General features: G+C 45.5%; 4 protein-coding genes across 6 annotated transcripts in view; 2 read left to right on the plus strand and 2 right to left on the minus strand.

Moving 5' to 3' along the window:
- LOC135394208 (alpha-tocopherol transfer protein-like) overlaps positions 1-17,429 on the minus strand; it is a 42,412-nt gene that overhangs the window by 9,037 nt on the left and 15,946 nt on the right. Inside the window, exon 1 of one of the 3 annotated variants that reach the window (XM_064624816.1) lies at positions 15,158-15,554. The exons of the other annotated variants lie outside the window; for them this stretch is intronic. Coding sequence (XP_064480886.1) covers positions 15,158-15,283 — 126 coding nt within the window. The 5' untranslated portion in view covers positions 15,284-15,554. Of the gene's footprint in view, positions 1-15,157; positions 15,555-17,429 lie in introns of those variants that run through there. 3 annotated transcript variants of the gene reach the window in all.
- On the plus strand, positions 1,718-3,864 carry LOC135395151 (uncharacterized). Its single transcript, XM_064626397.1, has 8 exons — positions 1,718-2,110; positions 2,499-2,573; positions 2,650-2,718; positions 2,800-2,874; positions 3,190-3,249; positions 3,313-3,378; positions 3,576-3,712; positions 3,798-3,864. Exons 1-8 carry the CDS (start codon positions 1,817-1,819, stop codon positions 3,862-3,864), a joined length of 843 nt encoding a protein of 280 aa, XP_064482467.1. The 5' UTR covers positions 1,718-1,816.
- On the plus strand, positions 4,232-10,382 carry LOC135394206 (uncharacterized). Its single transcript, XM_064624815.1, has 7 exons — positions 4,232-4,551; positions 5,212-5,385; positions 5,708-5,894; positions 7,805-8,047; positions 8,373-8,544; positions 9,725-9,873; positions 9,971-10,382. The coding sequence occupies exons 1-7, from the start codon at positions 4,465-4,467 to the stop codon at positions 10,153-10,155; spliced, it is 1,197 nt and encodes a 398-aa protein (XP_064480885.1). The 5' UTR covers positions 4,232-4,464; the 3' UTR covers positions 10,156-10,382.
- LOC135394211 (P2X purinoceptor 7-like) lies at positions 12,314-14,274 on the minus strand. The gene is made up of 4 exons (XM_064624822.1): positions 14,051-14,274; positions 13,754-13,960; positions 13,489-13,650; positions 12,314-13,124 (listed from the first exon to the last, which is right to left on the minus strand). Exons 1-3 carry the CDS (start codon positions 14,230-14,232, stop codon positions 13,494-13,496), a joined length of 546 nt encoding a protein of 181 aa, XP_064480892.1. The 5' UTR covers positions 14,233-14,274; the 3' UTR covers positions 12,314-13,124; positions 13,489-13,493.

Raw genomic sequence — 17,429 nt, forward strand, 5'->3', positions numbered from 1 at the left:
CCATCAGCTACGGTTGTCATCGCGATGTTTATTTGTGTTTGCGGCGATTATGTGAAGGTGTATGTCGGCTGAATCGCACGGATGCGATGAATTTATCGCATTGGTACACGCGAAGGTGGTCGCGTTCGCTCAGTGGGGCATTTTCCAATTTGTGATGAAACAAATAAGGATGCACGGAGTCTAGTGACAAATTAATTGGATTTGGTGTCCACCATTGTGTATTAATGAGATAACAGCATCGCATCCGCGTGATATTGGTCAGCATACGCCTTTACATAATCGCCTCAAACCCAAGCAAACGTCGCGATGATAACCACAATTGGTGGTAATGCCGAGTCCACAGCTCTTGGCAAGGCGGACACCCTCGCAGCATAATGGCGAGTTCGGGTGTTCATTTCGTGGTAACTTTTTTTCCAGATCCCGAACAGTCATGTTCGCTTGGTCGAAACAAAGCAATCTCGCATGCTCGCGTGGCGCTTTCCGATCGCCCAGAATTTGCCAGCTAGCACTTTTTTCGCGCGGTCTCAAAACTATCGAGCAGCGGGTTGCCCGCCTATATCCGGTGCTGTCAAATCCGTACTGCAACGGTGACGAGTGCCCTCATTGGCCCGCACGTCGAAGTTCACGTAATTTAGCAGACGACGGAACACTACGTTACTGTACACCCTGTAGACGGAGCTGTTGTACGTACTAGAGCACTGCGCGGGCCACATTCTTATGCCCAGGCCCTGCCAGAGCCCAGCCTTCCTTTGATTTACCCGCCAGGCCCTGCTGGACGGCTACATACCTAGCAAGGGCACGGTCCAAGGCCGAAGGGTTCTAGCGCCCTCACAAAGAATGCGGCAGGAATAAGAACTTTTCCTATCACCGGTTTGCGGAGGGCGGAGGCATTCGGAAGGTCGCCCCAAGCGAAGCGGAGAGGGCGATCGAGGAGCTGTGACTGTGTGGCAGAACCACAGGGGTGACACAAACCCGCCATTGTTGTAACTACCCTCAAGCAGGTGCTTTTGGAAAAACTGCCATCTTGTCCTGGTTGCACGTCACAGAAAACGTCATTTTGAGGTCATGTGACTTTGTTTACATGTCGTTTTGCCGCTTACCGACATATTTTCACCGTCACAACACCAAGAGATGACCTTATTTTGCCAGCGTAAACCATGCGGTGCTTCTTCCGGAACATGGTAGCCCGTTTCACCTTAGTTTGAGAACATCGCATTGGCTCGGAAAATCTTAAAGGGTCCCTGACCAGTGATTTTGGAGCCGTTTTCGCGATTGAGATCGATGGAAGGCATCAAGAGGAGCTTCCCCACCAATTTGCGTGCTTTCAAGCAGAGTAGTTTTTCTAAAATCGAATTTCCAAAATCCTGCGTCAATCCCGTTCAGCACGCCAAGCGTCAAACCGAGGAAGCGCCCGCGCATAAATTAAAACATATGCAAGTGACGTGTGCCGTGACGTCGAGCCGTACCCAACCACAGTCTGGAATTACGTAGGTGTGGTTGTGACATCAGCATGAACTTGTAACCCATTATTTGTACAAAATGATCCTTGTACGTGCATTTCTAAATGTTAAAATGTGCAGGAATAAAAAGTATACCCAGTATCTCACATCTTTGTCGTGCGTTGTAATTACTTCGACCCGCGCTAATCCGATTAGCGCGCGACGGAGAAGATTATTGCAGACGCTACTTTCGGAAACCGCGGTGCTTTGTTTTGGAGTTTGTGTCTGCAGTTTCTTGCGTTTCTCACAGTTGATCGTTACTGATCATACGTGATACGATAAGTGATCGTGCTGTGAACGCTCACTGTTCGCCGAATATGCCTGGTTACGGATGTCTGGTTGAAGGGTGTCCGAATGCGGCGTACTCATCGGATATTCGGTTTCATGGTTTACCGAGTGACGACCAGCGGCGGCAGCAATGGCTTGCGACAGTCCCGTCACGACTCTGGCAAGGTAGAAAGCTGGAGAACATTCGGTTCTGTGAACGGCATTTTACACCTTCCGACTACGTGATGCACCCCTCTGTGTCACGACGACTCGGACTGCAGCGACAGATGTACCGCCTGGAGAAGACGGCAGTTCCTTCTTTGAATCTAGCTGCAGTTGCAGAGGTTAGTGTTTCGCCTGATGCTGTTGTGTCTCATCAGCACAGTATGGACATTTCGCGAACTATTATTAGTCAGTCTCGTTCACTTCAAACAGCTCATCGGACGTAGAGCAGATCATATGAAAGTAATCATAAAGTATAGTTCTCCGTGTTATAAACACGCAATTTATAGACGACGGAGGTTTCGGTTTTTAGGCTAATACAGATGAACACTTCCAAGGAGGTCATGCTGTTCTTCTAACTGTACTTTAGGTGAAACATCAAACTTGTTATGTTTTCCCTAGGGTGAACAATGAACAACATGGAAAATGTAGCACATAAGCTCTTATTTGTCAGATGAAGAATAGGTAAAGACCCTTGTCGTCTTTTTGTTCATGGTTCTCAATACTCAGGCTGATCGTCACATGGAAGTCGAAGACTCTCAAGCTGACTGGCTGGAAGTGGTCACATCTCGTGAGTCTCATCAGGTACGCATGAAATGCACTGAATGGATGTGACAAAACAAGCAATGCTTGTAATAAAGTGTGTTCTCTGTATGTCTAGACTACTACCACTAGCCAAGCTGCCTCATTAGTGGAACTTTCCCACCTGGACCTTCCTGTTGGACATGAGGTGTGCAGCACATATCCTTTCACATTGTGCACTTGAATACGTAACATTTGTGATGATGGAACGTTTGCCTTCTGCCCACAGGAAACTGCAGGCGATGCAAGTCCTTCTGACCTCGAGATGGACTACTACGATCTGGCAATCCCACTTGAGCATGAGGTCTGTGACAATTTGTGAAACTTTGTGTTTCTGATACATGTGGCTGGCATATGTCTGCACATGGCCCAATATTGCTGGAGTATCTCCCCCTCTCGAGGGAGAAAATAAACTATGGAAGGATAAGTGCATGACAGTAAGCAAGAGGGTGGGAGCTGAAGTCGAGGGGAAGATGACAGGCAGAGCAAGGAAGATGGCTGAAACAAGGACAGGGGTACTCCGCACATAAAAAAAAGTCTTCCATTTGAGAGTCAGACCAGTTTCACGTGGGTACCCCTTTGGTTATTATATCATGTGTTCTTGTTCATTCCATTACAGGAAGTGGTATCTGCCAGCCATGACCTCCCATGCTACTCAGGAGCTGCATCTCCAACTAAGGTAAACGAGCTACAGCAACAAACTCTTTTTCTTCATTGAGCACTAATTTCAACCTCCAAACAGCACTGGGCAACGGCAGCACTAGAGGTCCCGGCTGATCCCTCTGCACGTATACTTGAGGGAACTGAGGTAATAATACTGAGAGTGACCACAGGCAAAATATGTGACAAACAATTTCAATCACAGCTGACATAAATGGAATAAGCATAAGTATACCACAACTTTATTGTCGTTTCATTTTTACTTCACTGTGTTGACCGCAATTGTAGCAGTCGTTTATCACATGCACAGGTAGTCTGGAGTGCTTTTCAATGTATACACACTAGACACAAAATTCTGCAACATTTCTAGTACCAAAAGTGCCTCGGATCATGTGGTGCTTGTTGTACAAGACGGAAGGGAACAACAGTAGCTACACAGACAACAGCATCGGACTTCAGATCTGCTGGCTTGGTCAGCACCTGTGAGTGTAAACATATTTTCTATTTCACCAACAAATAACAATGACAATCACCACTGTAAGCTTCACTGTACGATCTTTTGTGCAGCCACCCAATGCAACATGGAGCTGGAGCGGTTGGTAGCTCTAAGGTCGACCGCTGTGCAAACGGATGACGCCACTCCTGCCATGGCAGCCCCTCTGACATCATCACCAGTGCGTCCCCGTTCACAAGAGCTTCCACCATGCCCAGAGTCTCCGATCCTGCATTCTTCACCAACTGAGGCAGGTGGCAGTGAAGATGAGGTCGATGAAGGAGACCGGACATATTACCCTTCAATGGATGGGAGCACCTTAGAGTACGTTGTGAGCAGCAGATTATGCTGTCCCTCTCTGACGTTTAATTTTTGCATAACAGTGAATGTCACTATCCATTTCCTGCAATGTTATGACCATGCTATTTCCTGTGTGACGGATGTGCAATGTTACCTCATTCCAGGGAGACACAAAGCGAGACAAAGCTGTACGAGGAGCCAAAATACATTGTTTTTGAGAGCTGCCTCACCGAGCTGTTCAAGACATGCCGGGAGTGCTTCCAGCCCTGCAGATGCTCCTTTACGACCAGTGGAACACTGGTGACAGTGCTGGCGGAGTGTCACCAGGGTCACACCTTTCAGTGGACGAGCCAGCCACACATAGGCAAAAAGGCAGCAGGGAATGCCTTGCTTTCTGCTGCACTTCTGTATAGCGGCTCGAGCCCCACCTGCACTTTACGCATGCTGAGGCAAATGCGTGTCCAGGTGCTCACAGACCGCCAGTATTACCGGTATCAGGGTGCATACCTATTCCCTACGGTCAATAAGGTATGAATAGTTGGCATAAAAAGCATGCAAGCATTTTTGTTGTTCATCATACGAGGGTGACACAGATGAAAATGATGAAAGTGAACTTCCAAAAATGACAGTCGTCACGAGTCTTGGTAACGATGTAGCCTTATCTTCAAAAAGTGATCACTATATAGGTGGTTGGAACACTATGCCACGGATCTGCAATCATTTCGAGATGGCTTTTTCTTTTGACTCACCCTCAAAGAAACCAAACATCCAACGCAAATACACGTCACTAAATAACACAGAAGTAAAAACTAATTTTGGTGGAAATAGGACTTTGCGGCTCCCACAATAAGCCACCACAGCCGACCATGCTCAAGGTGATGGGAGAAAAAGCTTAGGCACCTGTCACCTGAGTATGTCTAATTTATATACTCCCATATATTTTCACCAGTTATCTTAGGTGTAAGCTGCAGGAGTGGCATTTCTAGTACACGGAGTGCAAAGCGCTGTTAATCCTATTTTGCAGTGACAGTAGTGCATACATTTCTTGTCTTCCAGGAGTGTTTTCAAATTTTAGTTGCCCTGAAATCTGCAGCTGTAATTGAACTAAAATTTTTCCAAAGTAGGGTGTTGCGTGTGGTGGTGCAGGACAGTACCCATTAACGAAAGTGCAATGCATTTCTGCCGCAGGTGTACAAACAACAACAGGAGGGGCTCCTCGAGGACCTGGGCACCGACCCCACTTCTCTTGCCTCAGATGGCAGGTGTGACTCGCCTGGCCACAGCGCAAAGTTCCTGACTTACAGCTTCTACTCTGATAGGCTAAACAAAATTATACACTTTGAGCAAGTTCAGGTGAAGGAGGTATGTGCCGTATCATCTTTTCGACAAAGCACATTGCTTGAATTTTCGAGATAGCATAGCTTTTGAAGATTGAAAGGGCAAGCAGGCTTCATAACACATTATTCATTCTCCAGAAGTATAAAGCCACCAACATATTACCAAGTGACTGGTCAGGATATTTACTGTGCCAAAGTACAATTCAATGCAATGAATTTGATGCCTTCACTAAGTTCCCACGATTATTGTTGGTGTTGGACCCGCACTATTGCTAACAGTTAGAGTAAAAAATTATGGTAGGAATAGACTACTTCTTGTGAAAAGCTGCTGATATCCTTGATTGCAGTCCACGGAAGTGCAGGCTAGCAGCCATATGGAGAAGGAGGGTCTTGTGCGAGGACTGAAGTTTATGGAGGACAACCATGTCCATGTGGCCTCTCTCACGACTGACCGGCACCCGGCCACAAAAAAGTACATGCGCACCGCCAAGCCAGGCATCAAACACTATTTCGACGTGTGGCATGTGTCGAAAGGTGGGGACAATATGAAGAACTCTGTATTACTTGGTCATTATGGTCATATTATTACTTGGCGTTTATGAATGGGCAAGGCCCTTCTTTTTCTGCTGCGACAAACCTTGACCTTGAGTTCCTTAGCAGGACTCCATAAATACTGCAATTTTCTGCGGCAAAAGCAACAATAAGTGCTTGTCCAAAATGCCTTATGGTTTTGCAATAATAGCACTGTGCTTGCAAATATCGGTTCATCTGGACAGAGGAAACATACAGCTGGTTCCGTTCCCCTCCTAATACCCAGATGGTGCTTCTGCTGTTTCGGTTGTATGAGCAGGATGAGCACTGGTACACGTCACGCACACACCCAGCAGTTTAAATTCATGCTTCATGACTCCTAAACAAGTATAAATTACCAAAATTATTTTAAAAAATGAATCCATTGGATGCAAAGGTATGACTAGAACAGCTGGAAACTATTCTATAAAGATGACTTCCTACAGTGCCTATGTGCACGAGGTGAAGCATGCTTTAGCAAATACTATCGGGAACGGATTCCAGTAATGTTCAAGAAAACCCAATCAATTCAGGAAGACCGCATCCAGTTCTCTGCTGTGTGAACTAAAATATAAATTTATAATGACTAGAAATGTCATAATGTGCTAAAATTCGGCTCATTTCTCATTACCATACCAAGAATTGTGCAATCACAAAAAATTCCACCACGCTGTACCTCACATTCTGTGGCAGACCCACAATTCCACAATTTTTTATGAAAAAATGAGGCCTTATAATGGGTAAGGCCCAAAGTTTACTGCTGTTCCGAATTGCTGAGTGCGACTTGCCTCTGCCCCCCCCACACACATACACAGACAGAAAAAAATCACGGTGGCGCCCCTGTGTAATAGCAAACATTATTTAACTGCCTGCATCAGACCCATTTTCACCGGCTTAGTCATTTACAGCCATGCATGAACATTAAAATTTTCCTTGTTTGTTGGAAGAAGGAGAGACTGTATGCAATCTCTCCAACCCTACTACATTTTTTACCATCATTTTAAACATCTTTCAATGTTTTTTTTTTTTAGTTTAACTAACATATTTGTAACGTCTGTAAAGTGGGCTTCGACCCCTGCACACAAGCGTTGGGGGAAGCCCACTTTACGAAGCTGCTTGGAGCTCATCAGGTCATTATACTTTGTGTGCAACAGCCAAGCTGTAATCGTTTTGCCTTTTCCTTTTCATTTTTCTCTGAATTTTAGTGCATGGTGCTTCGTAGACAGTCATGATGCACAAATTGAAACTGCTCAGTCCTCATGAAATGCATAACCAGTTCCTTAATAGGAACTGGTCCTCTCTCATCCTGCCCTATCAGAAGTAGCACAATCTAGGCAACAGCTGTAAGTTTTCTCTGTACATGCCTACCAAACCATCAGAAATGCCTGAGCAGGCACACATTCTTGCTGTTGCTACCGAAAACGGCACAATTTGCGAACCCGTGCCGCACAATGTAAGACTAGCTGCAGCAGAAAACCACGAGCCTCATTAACGGGTCATGTCTGGCCACTGCTGAATTGCTTGCTAAGCTCAAGATGACAAGCACTTGCTATCATACTAATTGTGACATGGTGGTATGAAATGGTCTTAAGCAGACCTTTGTGTGTCCCCCTTCACAAATGCAGCATCAAATGCAGGTCCCTTCTTTATGGGGGATTGCATATTCACATTTCAGTACTTGAGCTACACTAGTGGCTCCTAAACAGGGCAGGTGTCCCACACATATTACGCCCAATCCAAACTGAAAAGCAATTAATCCGCAAGCCTGACCTGAGCATTTCAATGAGACACCCTTTCTCAGTGAGGTGCTGTCTTTGCTGGTGCAGTTTAAATTTCTACATATTTCTGCATTTTGCACCCATGTCTGACTACAGGCATAAAGAAGAAGCTCTCAGCCTCCAGCAACACTGTAGCCACAAGGGACCTCAAACAGTGGATACCAGCCACCGTCAACCATATATATTGGTGCGCTGCTGTGAGTGGTGGTGACGGTGACTTGCTGGCTGCCATGTGGAAGAGCTCCGTAAATCACGTGGCTAACATCCATGAGGGTCATGACCCCAGCTACCCACGTTGTCTGCACAAGCCCAACCAGGAGTCAGCCTGGCTTCAGCCTGGTACTGTACACATTATTAGACTTGTCATTCGTGGTTCCCTGTCAATAGAATTATTTCCATTCTTTTTTTTTTTCTCGGAGGGGGAGGAATTGGCATATGACACAAGCTGCTACAATAAAGGATGAAACTTACACCCTCATTAACTCAAACCTCCCCAGTATCCACTGTTTGCTTGGGTACAGCTGTAATTTGAGTTATTGAATGAATTTTACAACAGAGTAAATATACACCATGAAAATCATGGTGTATACAGAAAAGGAGTGAAACATTGAGTCCAAGTAGTAAATTTGTGTCTCTAACCCTCGTGGACATGTGCTTCTTGCAGGATCTGTAGCACATGCAAAGTTCAAGGCCATTGTTACTGCTCCCCTCCTGCTGAAAGATATACCCCAACTGTCCCCTGCCACGCAGACATATGGCCTAGAAAGTTTCCATAGCGTGCTCAACAACTTCGCACCAAAGTCAACGGCATTTTCCCCTGAAGGAATGTTGGAGCGGTACGTATTAACGCATTATTTGTTCACTGGGTCTTAAATAGGCAATGCTCATTGCAAAAACAAGCTTATGACTACCAACATAGATGTAATTTTTCCCTGCTGCCATAGTGGCTGCAGGGAAAAATTACATTTTATGTTGCTAGTCATTTTGGGGATACACAAAAGTTTCTCAGTGTTAATCAAAGTACAGTAGACTTGAGTTAATTCAAACAAAATCCAAATTTTTGTTTGGCCTAGTATGTCTTTAATACATTTCGTATCCGCTTCATTCGAACCGTGCCTTCGGTTAATTTGCAGTTTGTGGCCTCTAAGGCAGGTGACACCGAAGACCACTGCTCTGCCGAATCGAAGTCGAATAGCGATATTCGGAAATTCGAATAATTTTCGAATATTTCTGCAGTTGTTCTGCCTGTAAAGTAGGCTTCACGCAATGCAAGTGACTTGCGGGAAGCCAACCTTACAGGCACACTTTTGATGCATTGATTAAGCAAAAGTGGTGATAATTTTACGCTTGCATAATTGTTTTGTTCAGCAACAACAACAACAACAAAAAATCTGTTTACCAGTGCAAAAGTCAAATATAAAAAAGTGTCAAGAGATGCAGTAAATTCATAAACAGAGGCCACTGTTCACAATTACGTGCAAAGTTGCTACGGCGGACAGAGGCTTCACGATACGCAAAACAAATGAGAGAAGCAGGGAAGCAGTTCATTGGTTATTATCATATTTTGCACCTAAGTGCTTATAGATGCACTTTGTGTGATTTGTATCAGTGACTGGCAGCACAAAGGATGGTACGAATATACCGCGTGACCGACGAAAATCTCTGCAGCCCATTGTACAGATAAATCGATAAACGGAAAACTGAGGTGCTGTTAGTTGTACTTGACTCAGAAACAGGTTCTACACCACGAGTAGAACCGGTTTCTAACTCAAGTACCACAGTGGTCGCCTTTGTTTTTCGTTTATCGATCTATGCGTACAATGAGCTGCAGAGATTTTCGTCGGACATGCGGTATATATCTTGGTGGATTTCTGATAATTCAAACTTCTGATAATTCAGGCTAAAAAGTGCTGGTCCCCTGAAGTTTGAATTAACGACAGTCTACTGTAGTTCTCTTCATGTGCCTATCCAATATAAAAATATATTGTTAACTGTGAATAACACTTTCTGCGTCAGAACATCCCTCGCCATTCTCCACTTCAATGAAAATTCCTGCCGCAAACAAGCACAGACTTTGACTGCTGAAGAGCGTTGGAAACTGAAGGTGCCAAAAGGCAGGGGAGGGCACATCATTGCATGCCCAGTGAAGGAGGATGCAACATTCAGTGAGTATGACTTGCCCAAGGCACTAGCACCTCGCTGGTGTGTTCTGTATAACAGCAACTCACTTGTGAACATGTGGAATTTTGTGCTTATTCACAGGTTATGTTGACATCCTCCTCGACGAGACACTTCTAAGATGCTCCTCCCTACCTTCATTTAAAGCAGCACTTGAGGAAGCAACCCCACTTGCCACCCCACCAATGACCTCTGACACCTACCCACGACAACGCCGGGAGGACATCATTGAGGCCCGCAAGAGCAGATTCGTGCAGCATCCCCAGTGATGGCTTGGCCAACAGATATGAGCTGGCACTGGCAGCACCTCATGACATGACTACGTCTGTTTTGTTTTTTCTTTACTTCACTGTAAGATGCTGCGAAGCAACTATGGTCATTAGCGGCAGATAGATGGGGACAGGTGGACAGCCAGCAGCAGAAGGGAAGGGAGTAGGGAAATAGAGGGAAGGATAAAATGTATCATAATTTGATGAAGTTATTGCTAGATGCTGGGTTCATCGGCATTACAGGAGTACAGAGGGCCATCAAAAAAAATTTCAGATTAAGACATCTGATGAAAGTGTGTGTGCCACTATACCGAAAAGTGCAAAAGGTTTTGATGTGTGCCATTTGTTTCCCAGAAAAAAAACTCACGTAAACATAGCTCCGCGCGTTCATCCTTAACTCGCCACTCCAGTTATAACGAGGATGAGGAGGTAATGATGAGTAAACCTGTTTTGCCAATTCTCCCGGAGAATTGGGGATAGAAGGAGCGGCCGAAGCATTACAGAGCAAGGAGAAAGGCTTTATCAGAACCCCGAACAGCCGAGTAGCAGACAACATTTCTCTAGGCCAATCAGCGAGCCTTCTCCTTATAGCGTCAGTGCGAGGTTCCAGGCAGATCACAGGCTGGTACTGCTCTTCACCACCGTTGCGCATGGTCGCTTTTTGCGGCGTATTTTAAATTCAGTTTCTGCGATAATTATGAATCTGTGGTGGAAATTACTTCGCATGGTGCATCTTACTGGCCTACTTAAGTTTTATAGGAAGAAAACTGGGTGTAAAAATGACTTCTGTGCTACTTTAATGGATGGTTCAATAGGCATGCAAACATACATAGGAATGCAATATATGTGCTCAAAATGCACTTTAGAATCACAAGTCACTGTGCTGAGTCTGCGGAAAATGCTTTCTGCAGAGTCAATCCTTTATCAAAGTTTAATCGTTCACTCAAAATTTTACCAAGGTCTCTTAGGAGCACAAAAACTGGAAAAACTAATCTCCTGAAGCTCTACTAATAACATACTGATCAAAGTAATTGGTGAAAAGTAATGTAGTTACTCAGTATGTACAAGCCTGGCACGTAATAATTTTGCACACTCATTACGTTTCATTGTAGCATTTTTGTGAAATCTGCCACATATGATGTCGCAATAGTGGTGACAAAGATGATGGGCTTCACTTTTGTTGTTACATGCGAGAAGGCAGCTGTACTTTGTAATCACTAATACTTCATTTTGTATAAAATTCTTGTGGATATTTGGACATGGTCTGATGCACCTGTGTTCATTTTGTGCATTTCCTGTAATGTGCTATTACAATACACCATGGCCATGGAGTTATGTGACACGAAGTTTGTGGCACAAACCATACCTGGCCCTTTTCTTCTCACCATCATAAAATGAAAAATTACGTTTGCCTTGCTTTGTTGTACTTGTTACCTGCCTGAACAAATAGGTGATAAGCCAGTTGAGAGGTTTTGCATGTTTGAATGTATGAAGTCTGCTTTATGTATCATTTTCATATTAGTCGGGCATACACGTGGGCAAAGGTAGATAATGAAGAAACAAGCTGGCGTAATAGGCAAGCAGTACACCACAATTTACCTTGTATGTCAATCCACATCTTGCGTGAATGAGCATGACATGGAGCTGTGGGCATAGAAGTGCTTCTTCAGGCTGGAGAAGGCCTACTTATTAACGAGCAAGTCCTTGATGGTCTGCATAAGCGTTCTAACGTGAAATAGTACTGTATCACTGCACCCAGTCACACCTACACACAGTTGCACTCTGCATTTCATTCAAAGGAACCTTTTATTTTTGTCACTGTTGTCCCATAACTGCAGTCTGGCAAAGCACTGCAATCAGCCACATCTGTAATCAGTTGCGTGCCCATGGAAGATGCACCAACAACGTGGATTGAAGCATCTGGTTGTTGTAGAGTCTTCATGTTGTACTTTTATGATGCTCACTGCCTCGCCAGAGATTGAGTAGATTGGGGACACATACTTTGGCCACACATCCAAGAGCAGTGTTGAGGATATGAATCTGCACATATGACTGAAGTCCTAATTTTAAAATTGCGGCTTCCGAGTTCATTTAGCAAATGAAAGCTCTCAACGTGGTCTCGCTGACTACTGCTTTCCTGCTATTGGGTTCCATCAATTTCTAACTATTTTGTGGCTTTACATCGCATGACAACCATGATCATGAGCTTCACGACAGTGGTCAACCAGTGGATAATTTCGCCCTCGTGCCAGTTTTTAACATGCGAACAGACCTTCGCAGACTGCGTTCTGTAAAATTATAATTGGGTTTCACACCACGGGACAACTATGACTATCAGTGACGCCATAGCACGTCTGTGAATTAATTTTGCCCACCTGAGGTTTCCTTTATTATAGCGTGTGTGTGTATGCACACTGGAAACAGCATTTAGCATCCCTCCTGGACACGTCATGTGTAAAGAACCCCTACCAGCCACCGAATTGCTAGCCTGCTCGACAAGGTTCAAACCTCGGGCGGGATGGCATTCTGTTATCAACATTCCGCGCCTAAGCCATCCGTACCCTCCTGGTAGCTAAAATAATAATAATTCGGGGTTTACACCGCGAGACAACTATGATCATGAGCGACACCACAGTGGTCAGTCTGTGGATTAATTTTGCCCACCTCAGGGTTCTTTAACGCACGTGAAATCTCACACACGGCTTAATGTCCCTTCCAGCATAAGCAATCCGTACTCTCCACCGAATCGCTAGTACCTAAAATAATTGTCATTGCAATTTTAAATCCAGCCCCAATTTCATTTTGCTCTACCATCATTCCTGTTCAGATTTGAGTCCAATTTGTACCAGTCCAATCCTCAACACTGCTTTACGAGCACACTGCAAACAGTTCTTGCCATGACTGCAGCACACTTGTAGCAGTCCATCATCCAGTGTCATCACGTGGTGGTCTTGTTCCAGTTTTAGTGCCTGGTTGGGAGCATACTGTCAGGAATTAGTAGCTTGACACCGGCTAATCTTTTGTGCAATGCAGCACTTCCTGTAAAACCCTTTATTTCCGCGCGCCATTAATTTTTGCAAATTTCGCAAATTGAAGAACTTCGCGAAAATTTTAATGTACACAGGATACACAGTGAAAAATACGAAATTCGCGAAATTCAGCGGTCGTGAAACTACCCCAATGGCCCATTCGCGAAAAATAAGGAGCGCGAAATTTAAGGGTTTTACAGTACGACACGTTACAAACATCAACAATGCCTTTGATAGCTGCTATTACTGCCCTGTACCCAGCAGGGTACACTGGCTAGACAAGAAACTGTACCGACATACACACCTTGCTTAGTACCTTGCATATCTGAAGCCTGTCCTTGACTCTGATGGAAAGGCTTCGCGAATGGTGTTCACAGCACAAGCTGGAATCACCATGCGCTTGTTTTTTCCAAGCTTGTGCCACACCCACCTCGCGAACTGGCGGTATGCTGTGTATCGGTATCTCCTGCAATAATGCACAGAAGGAAAAAAGAAATGTAATGCCACTTTGGTATTGGACACATCATAACCAGAAACAAACGTAGTCGTAAAGTTGGAATCATGCTTACTTGTGAATATGTGCGCTCATCGGTTCCCGCTGGCCCCGAAGTTCAAAGTACGCCACCTTAAGGACGGTTTGGTTGAGGCATAACAATTTGAAACCTTCGTGCTCCGTGATACACGAGAAGCTCAGTGGTTCAGCGGTGCCCTGGAGCTCCTTACAGCAGAGGCACTCTTCTTCAGTGGGCATGGCGACGCATGACCCACAACGGCACCTGTAATCGAGAGGTGCTTAGAGAATCCGTCGCGGTACGAACCATCCGTTTCTTGCGCTATATGATAATGAATTGCCAGCCATTATTTACCAATCTGTGGAATTCAGGCGGCTGCTGCTCCCGCACGCTGCCGCGTCAACATGTTCGTCCCGTTGAGCTCGCGGAGCCGGCGACGTTTCGAAGGCGAGGCTTCCAAATTCCGCCGCCCGTAACAAAATTTGCCTTTCCTTCGAAGATAGGTTGTCGAGAAGATCGCTCCCTTCGGCAGCCATTTCGTCAGAGTAACAAACACAACAAACACGAATGGGTGCGAGAGTAATTTTCCCTGCGTTGGGTTCGCTGTGACGAGAGTGCAGTCAAGTACGTCTCGACGTCACACCATGGAAGCCTGCATCAAAGAACACTTGCAGCAGGCTAGAGATCTGCCGAGTTGAGGGGGAAAACCGGAACCAATTTTCATGGCCATGGTTTTAATTGCTTTCTTCACCGTTGACTCGTGACACCTCGCGTGGTTCATGGGGACTGTATGTACTTCAATAATAACATAAGACCCAAGGTAAGGCGTGGTGACTGGTCAGGGACCCTTTAACGTGCGGTCGTCATCACATCTTTGGAAGTTGTCAACAATACGAGGCTTTATGTGTAAAACTGCGCGTTTTACTGCGAGATTATCGGATAAAAATAATTACCGTGATGGAAAAACATCCAAAACGTCGTCCAGAAACAACAACCGCATTGTTTACAACCGGTTTGGCCGCCGATCGCGGGCGCAGCCATCTTTAAGGTCACGTGTGCCCTGACGTTTGCTGTGACGTGCGACCAGAACCTGTCCAGGATGCATTGCGTTCGCCCAGCCGTCTACGGAGCAGTACATTGCATGCCACCCCTGTGGGCTGAACCTACAACTGCACTGTCCCTGTCGGCGGCGCACGCGCTTGCACCACATCTGCACTCCCCTGAACTAGTGCCGAAGATGTTTATTAAAGTGTTGTGCAAATGATCGAATCATTCGAATACCGAAGCGAATAAAGCGAATAATTGGGTATTCGATTTTAATTTCGAATTCAGTATGAAATTTGAAATTCGAATCCAATGGAATGCCCCTTCCAAACCGAATGTATTATAATGCTGCGCGCAAAGTGTGTGTATTCAGATTAGCGTCTCGCAAACAGTTAATGTGCAATAGATGTCACTTACGGAGCCATGCAAACAGCTTCGAATGCCATTCCTGCTATGCGTAGTCATCGCAACACCAGCAAGGTCTGGGAATTCTTTCGACGAAGTGAAGCCGGTCCGAAGCCCATCAAATGCGGCAGTATTCATAAGACGCCGTCAACGCTTGTGAATACGCTTGTAACTGACCTCAATTGACCACTGTAGGATGCGTCAAGCGCAATGCCTGCTCACATCACATCTCAAACATAGTATTACGTGAGCCACTTGAAGCGGCACTCGGCGGCCGCTACCAAGCCCTTCAGCTTGCTGCTGACGACTCAGTTGACTCTCCAGGAAAACTATTGTGCACTTCGATTTGGAAAACGACTATTGTAGCGGCGTCACTAACGGATCCCTTTCCGTATCAGGCGATACACGATACATAACAATACACACCACATGCAGAAAGAAAAGAAAAAAGGAAATCAGGTTATCGCACAGGACCAATCACGTTGTTTTTGTGGTCATCGCGCCGCAGATATAGGGAGGAAGCTTCAAGCGCCTCACAAATGCCGATAGGCAAGGTGCTTTGTGATCGCGGCGTAGTCTAATGGCGTGTTTTTAATTATTGGTTTCCCCGGTCGCTTCAGAAGCAGTATGTGTGGCTGTTGCGCTGTTGTGAAGCCATGTGAAGCCTGGACCATTCCCTTCAAGACTACAATGCAAAGTATTGCTCGTTGCAGCCGTTATACTCAATGTTACATTACATGCGTGCTTACCGTCGGTAAATTAGTTTATGTGCACACAGAAAAACACAGTCTATTAAGCCAGGTTCTTGCAGTCGCGCTTTACAGCTTTCTAAAGATGTTTCTGGAGTCAGGCACATCCACCTCCAGCACCCATAGCGTGCGTCGTCTGCTAGTTTATTAGACACGGAAGTTCACCCTTTTCCCGTGATTCTTGGAAAGTATACCGGTCACCTATTGCATGTTTTTCTGTGGTGTGTACAGTGTTACTTGACTCTGCATTCCCTTTCCGTTATGATTCGTAACGTGACTCGTAGCAGTTAACTTTTTCGCACGTTATCGTTGGCTCTGTGCCACTTTTTTCATGTAACGACATTTAATCAGTCAGTAGGCGAAGCGGGACTGCCTGCATGCAATGGACGCTAAGGTGTCCCCATCGGGAGGGATAGCTCCCATGACTCATTGGAGATAACAGTTTCCCGTGCTGTGACCTGGGTTCGAATCGTGGCATGTATCCCTGGATGTTTGTTCTAGCTTTTCCTCCAGACTGTTTTAGATAAACGTCGTCGCCGCATAGCTTTCCTGTGAAGTTAAGGGACTATCGCATCCGGAAACATGTGTAAGGGACCGATAACGTTCGGCACCGCTTCACAGTCTATGGCCAAGTTTTCTTTATTGAAAACAGCTTACATGTTAGATAAAGGGGTTTTAAAGATTTGCGCCCCCGCCTCTGCAGATAGGAAGCCCCAGCGAGGCATACCAATGGGAGCTCCGAGCTCTTGCGCACCACAATATATATATACTAAGCCAAAAGTATTTTTGCTTAACAGTACGAGGTCTGGTGCGACCATGTCGGTGTTACACTCCTGGCAGTGCGAGGCTAACCCAGAAGTGACATTCCACAAGCTAATTACACACTCTTCGCGACCTGCAGACGGGCGTACCATCCGGTCACGTTTCGGCGCTTGCAAGCTCCAAAAAGTGAGGATTTGTCATTTATTTTTGGAAAGCACTTTAGGAGGTGTAGGAAAAATCGTCCCCGGAAAAAATGTCCCCGGAGTAATCGTCCCCGGATAGAACCGTTCTCAGGAAGAAATCGTCCCCGCACGAAAAGTATCAACCGCGTGGTGAACCCCCTCAACCGCATGGTGAACTGTCAAAAACAAGCCTAAACTAACCTCTGAAAACTAACCTAGGACCCGGTTCTACCCTAGGTACCGGGGGCGATTTCGCCGGGGACGATTTTTCCTCATCCACACTTTGGTATGTGCTAGACATGAAGCCTTGCTATAGTTTACCCTTTTGCTCTTTAACATGAAGAGAACTAGATGTCATAATTTGTATTTGCAGGAAATTGCGTCTGTTATGTACGTGTCCCGACTTATCCATCTACCAAGTGCACTGTGCGAATCTCTTGGTTCTACAAGCTTTTAGACAAAACGACACAAGTCCAGCGGCACGTGCAGCAGGAAGCCACAGAAATGTGGATCGGTCGACCTCACCTTACGCGTAAATCTACTGCTAATTATTATTGTCATTAATGCAAAATCGCGGAGAAATCGGGCGCT

This window comes from Ornithodoros turicata, chromosome 5, assembly GCF_037126465.1.
Source record: "Ornithodoros turicata isolate Travis chromosome 5, ASM3712646v1, whole genome shotgun sequence".
Classification (NCBI taxonomy): Eukaryota; Metazoa; Arthropoda; class Arachnida; order Ixodida; family Argasidae; genus Ornithodoros; species Ornithodoros turicata.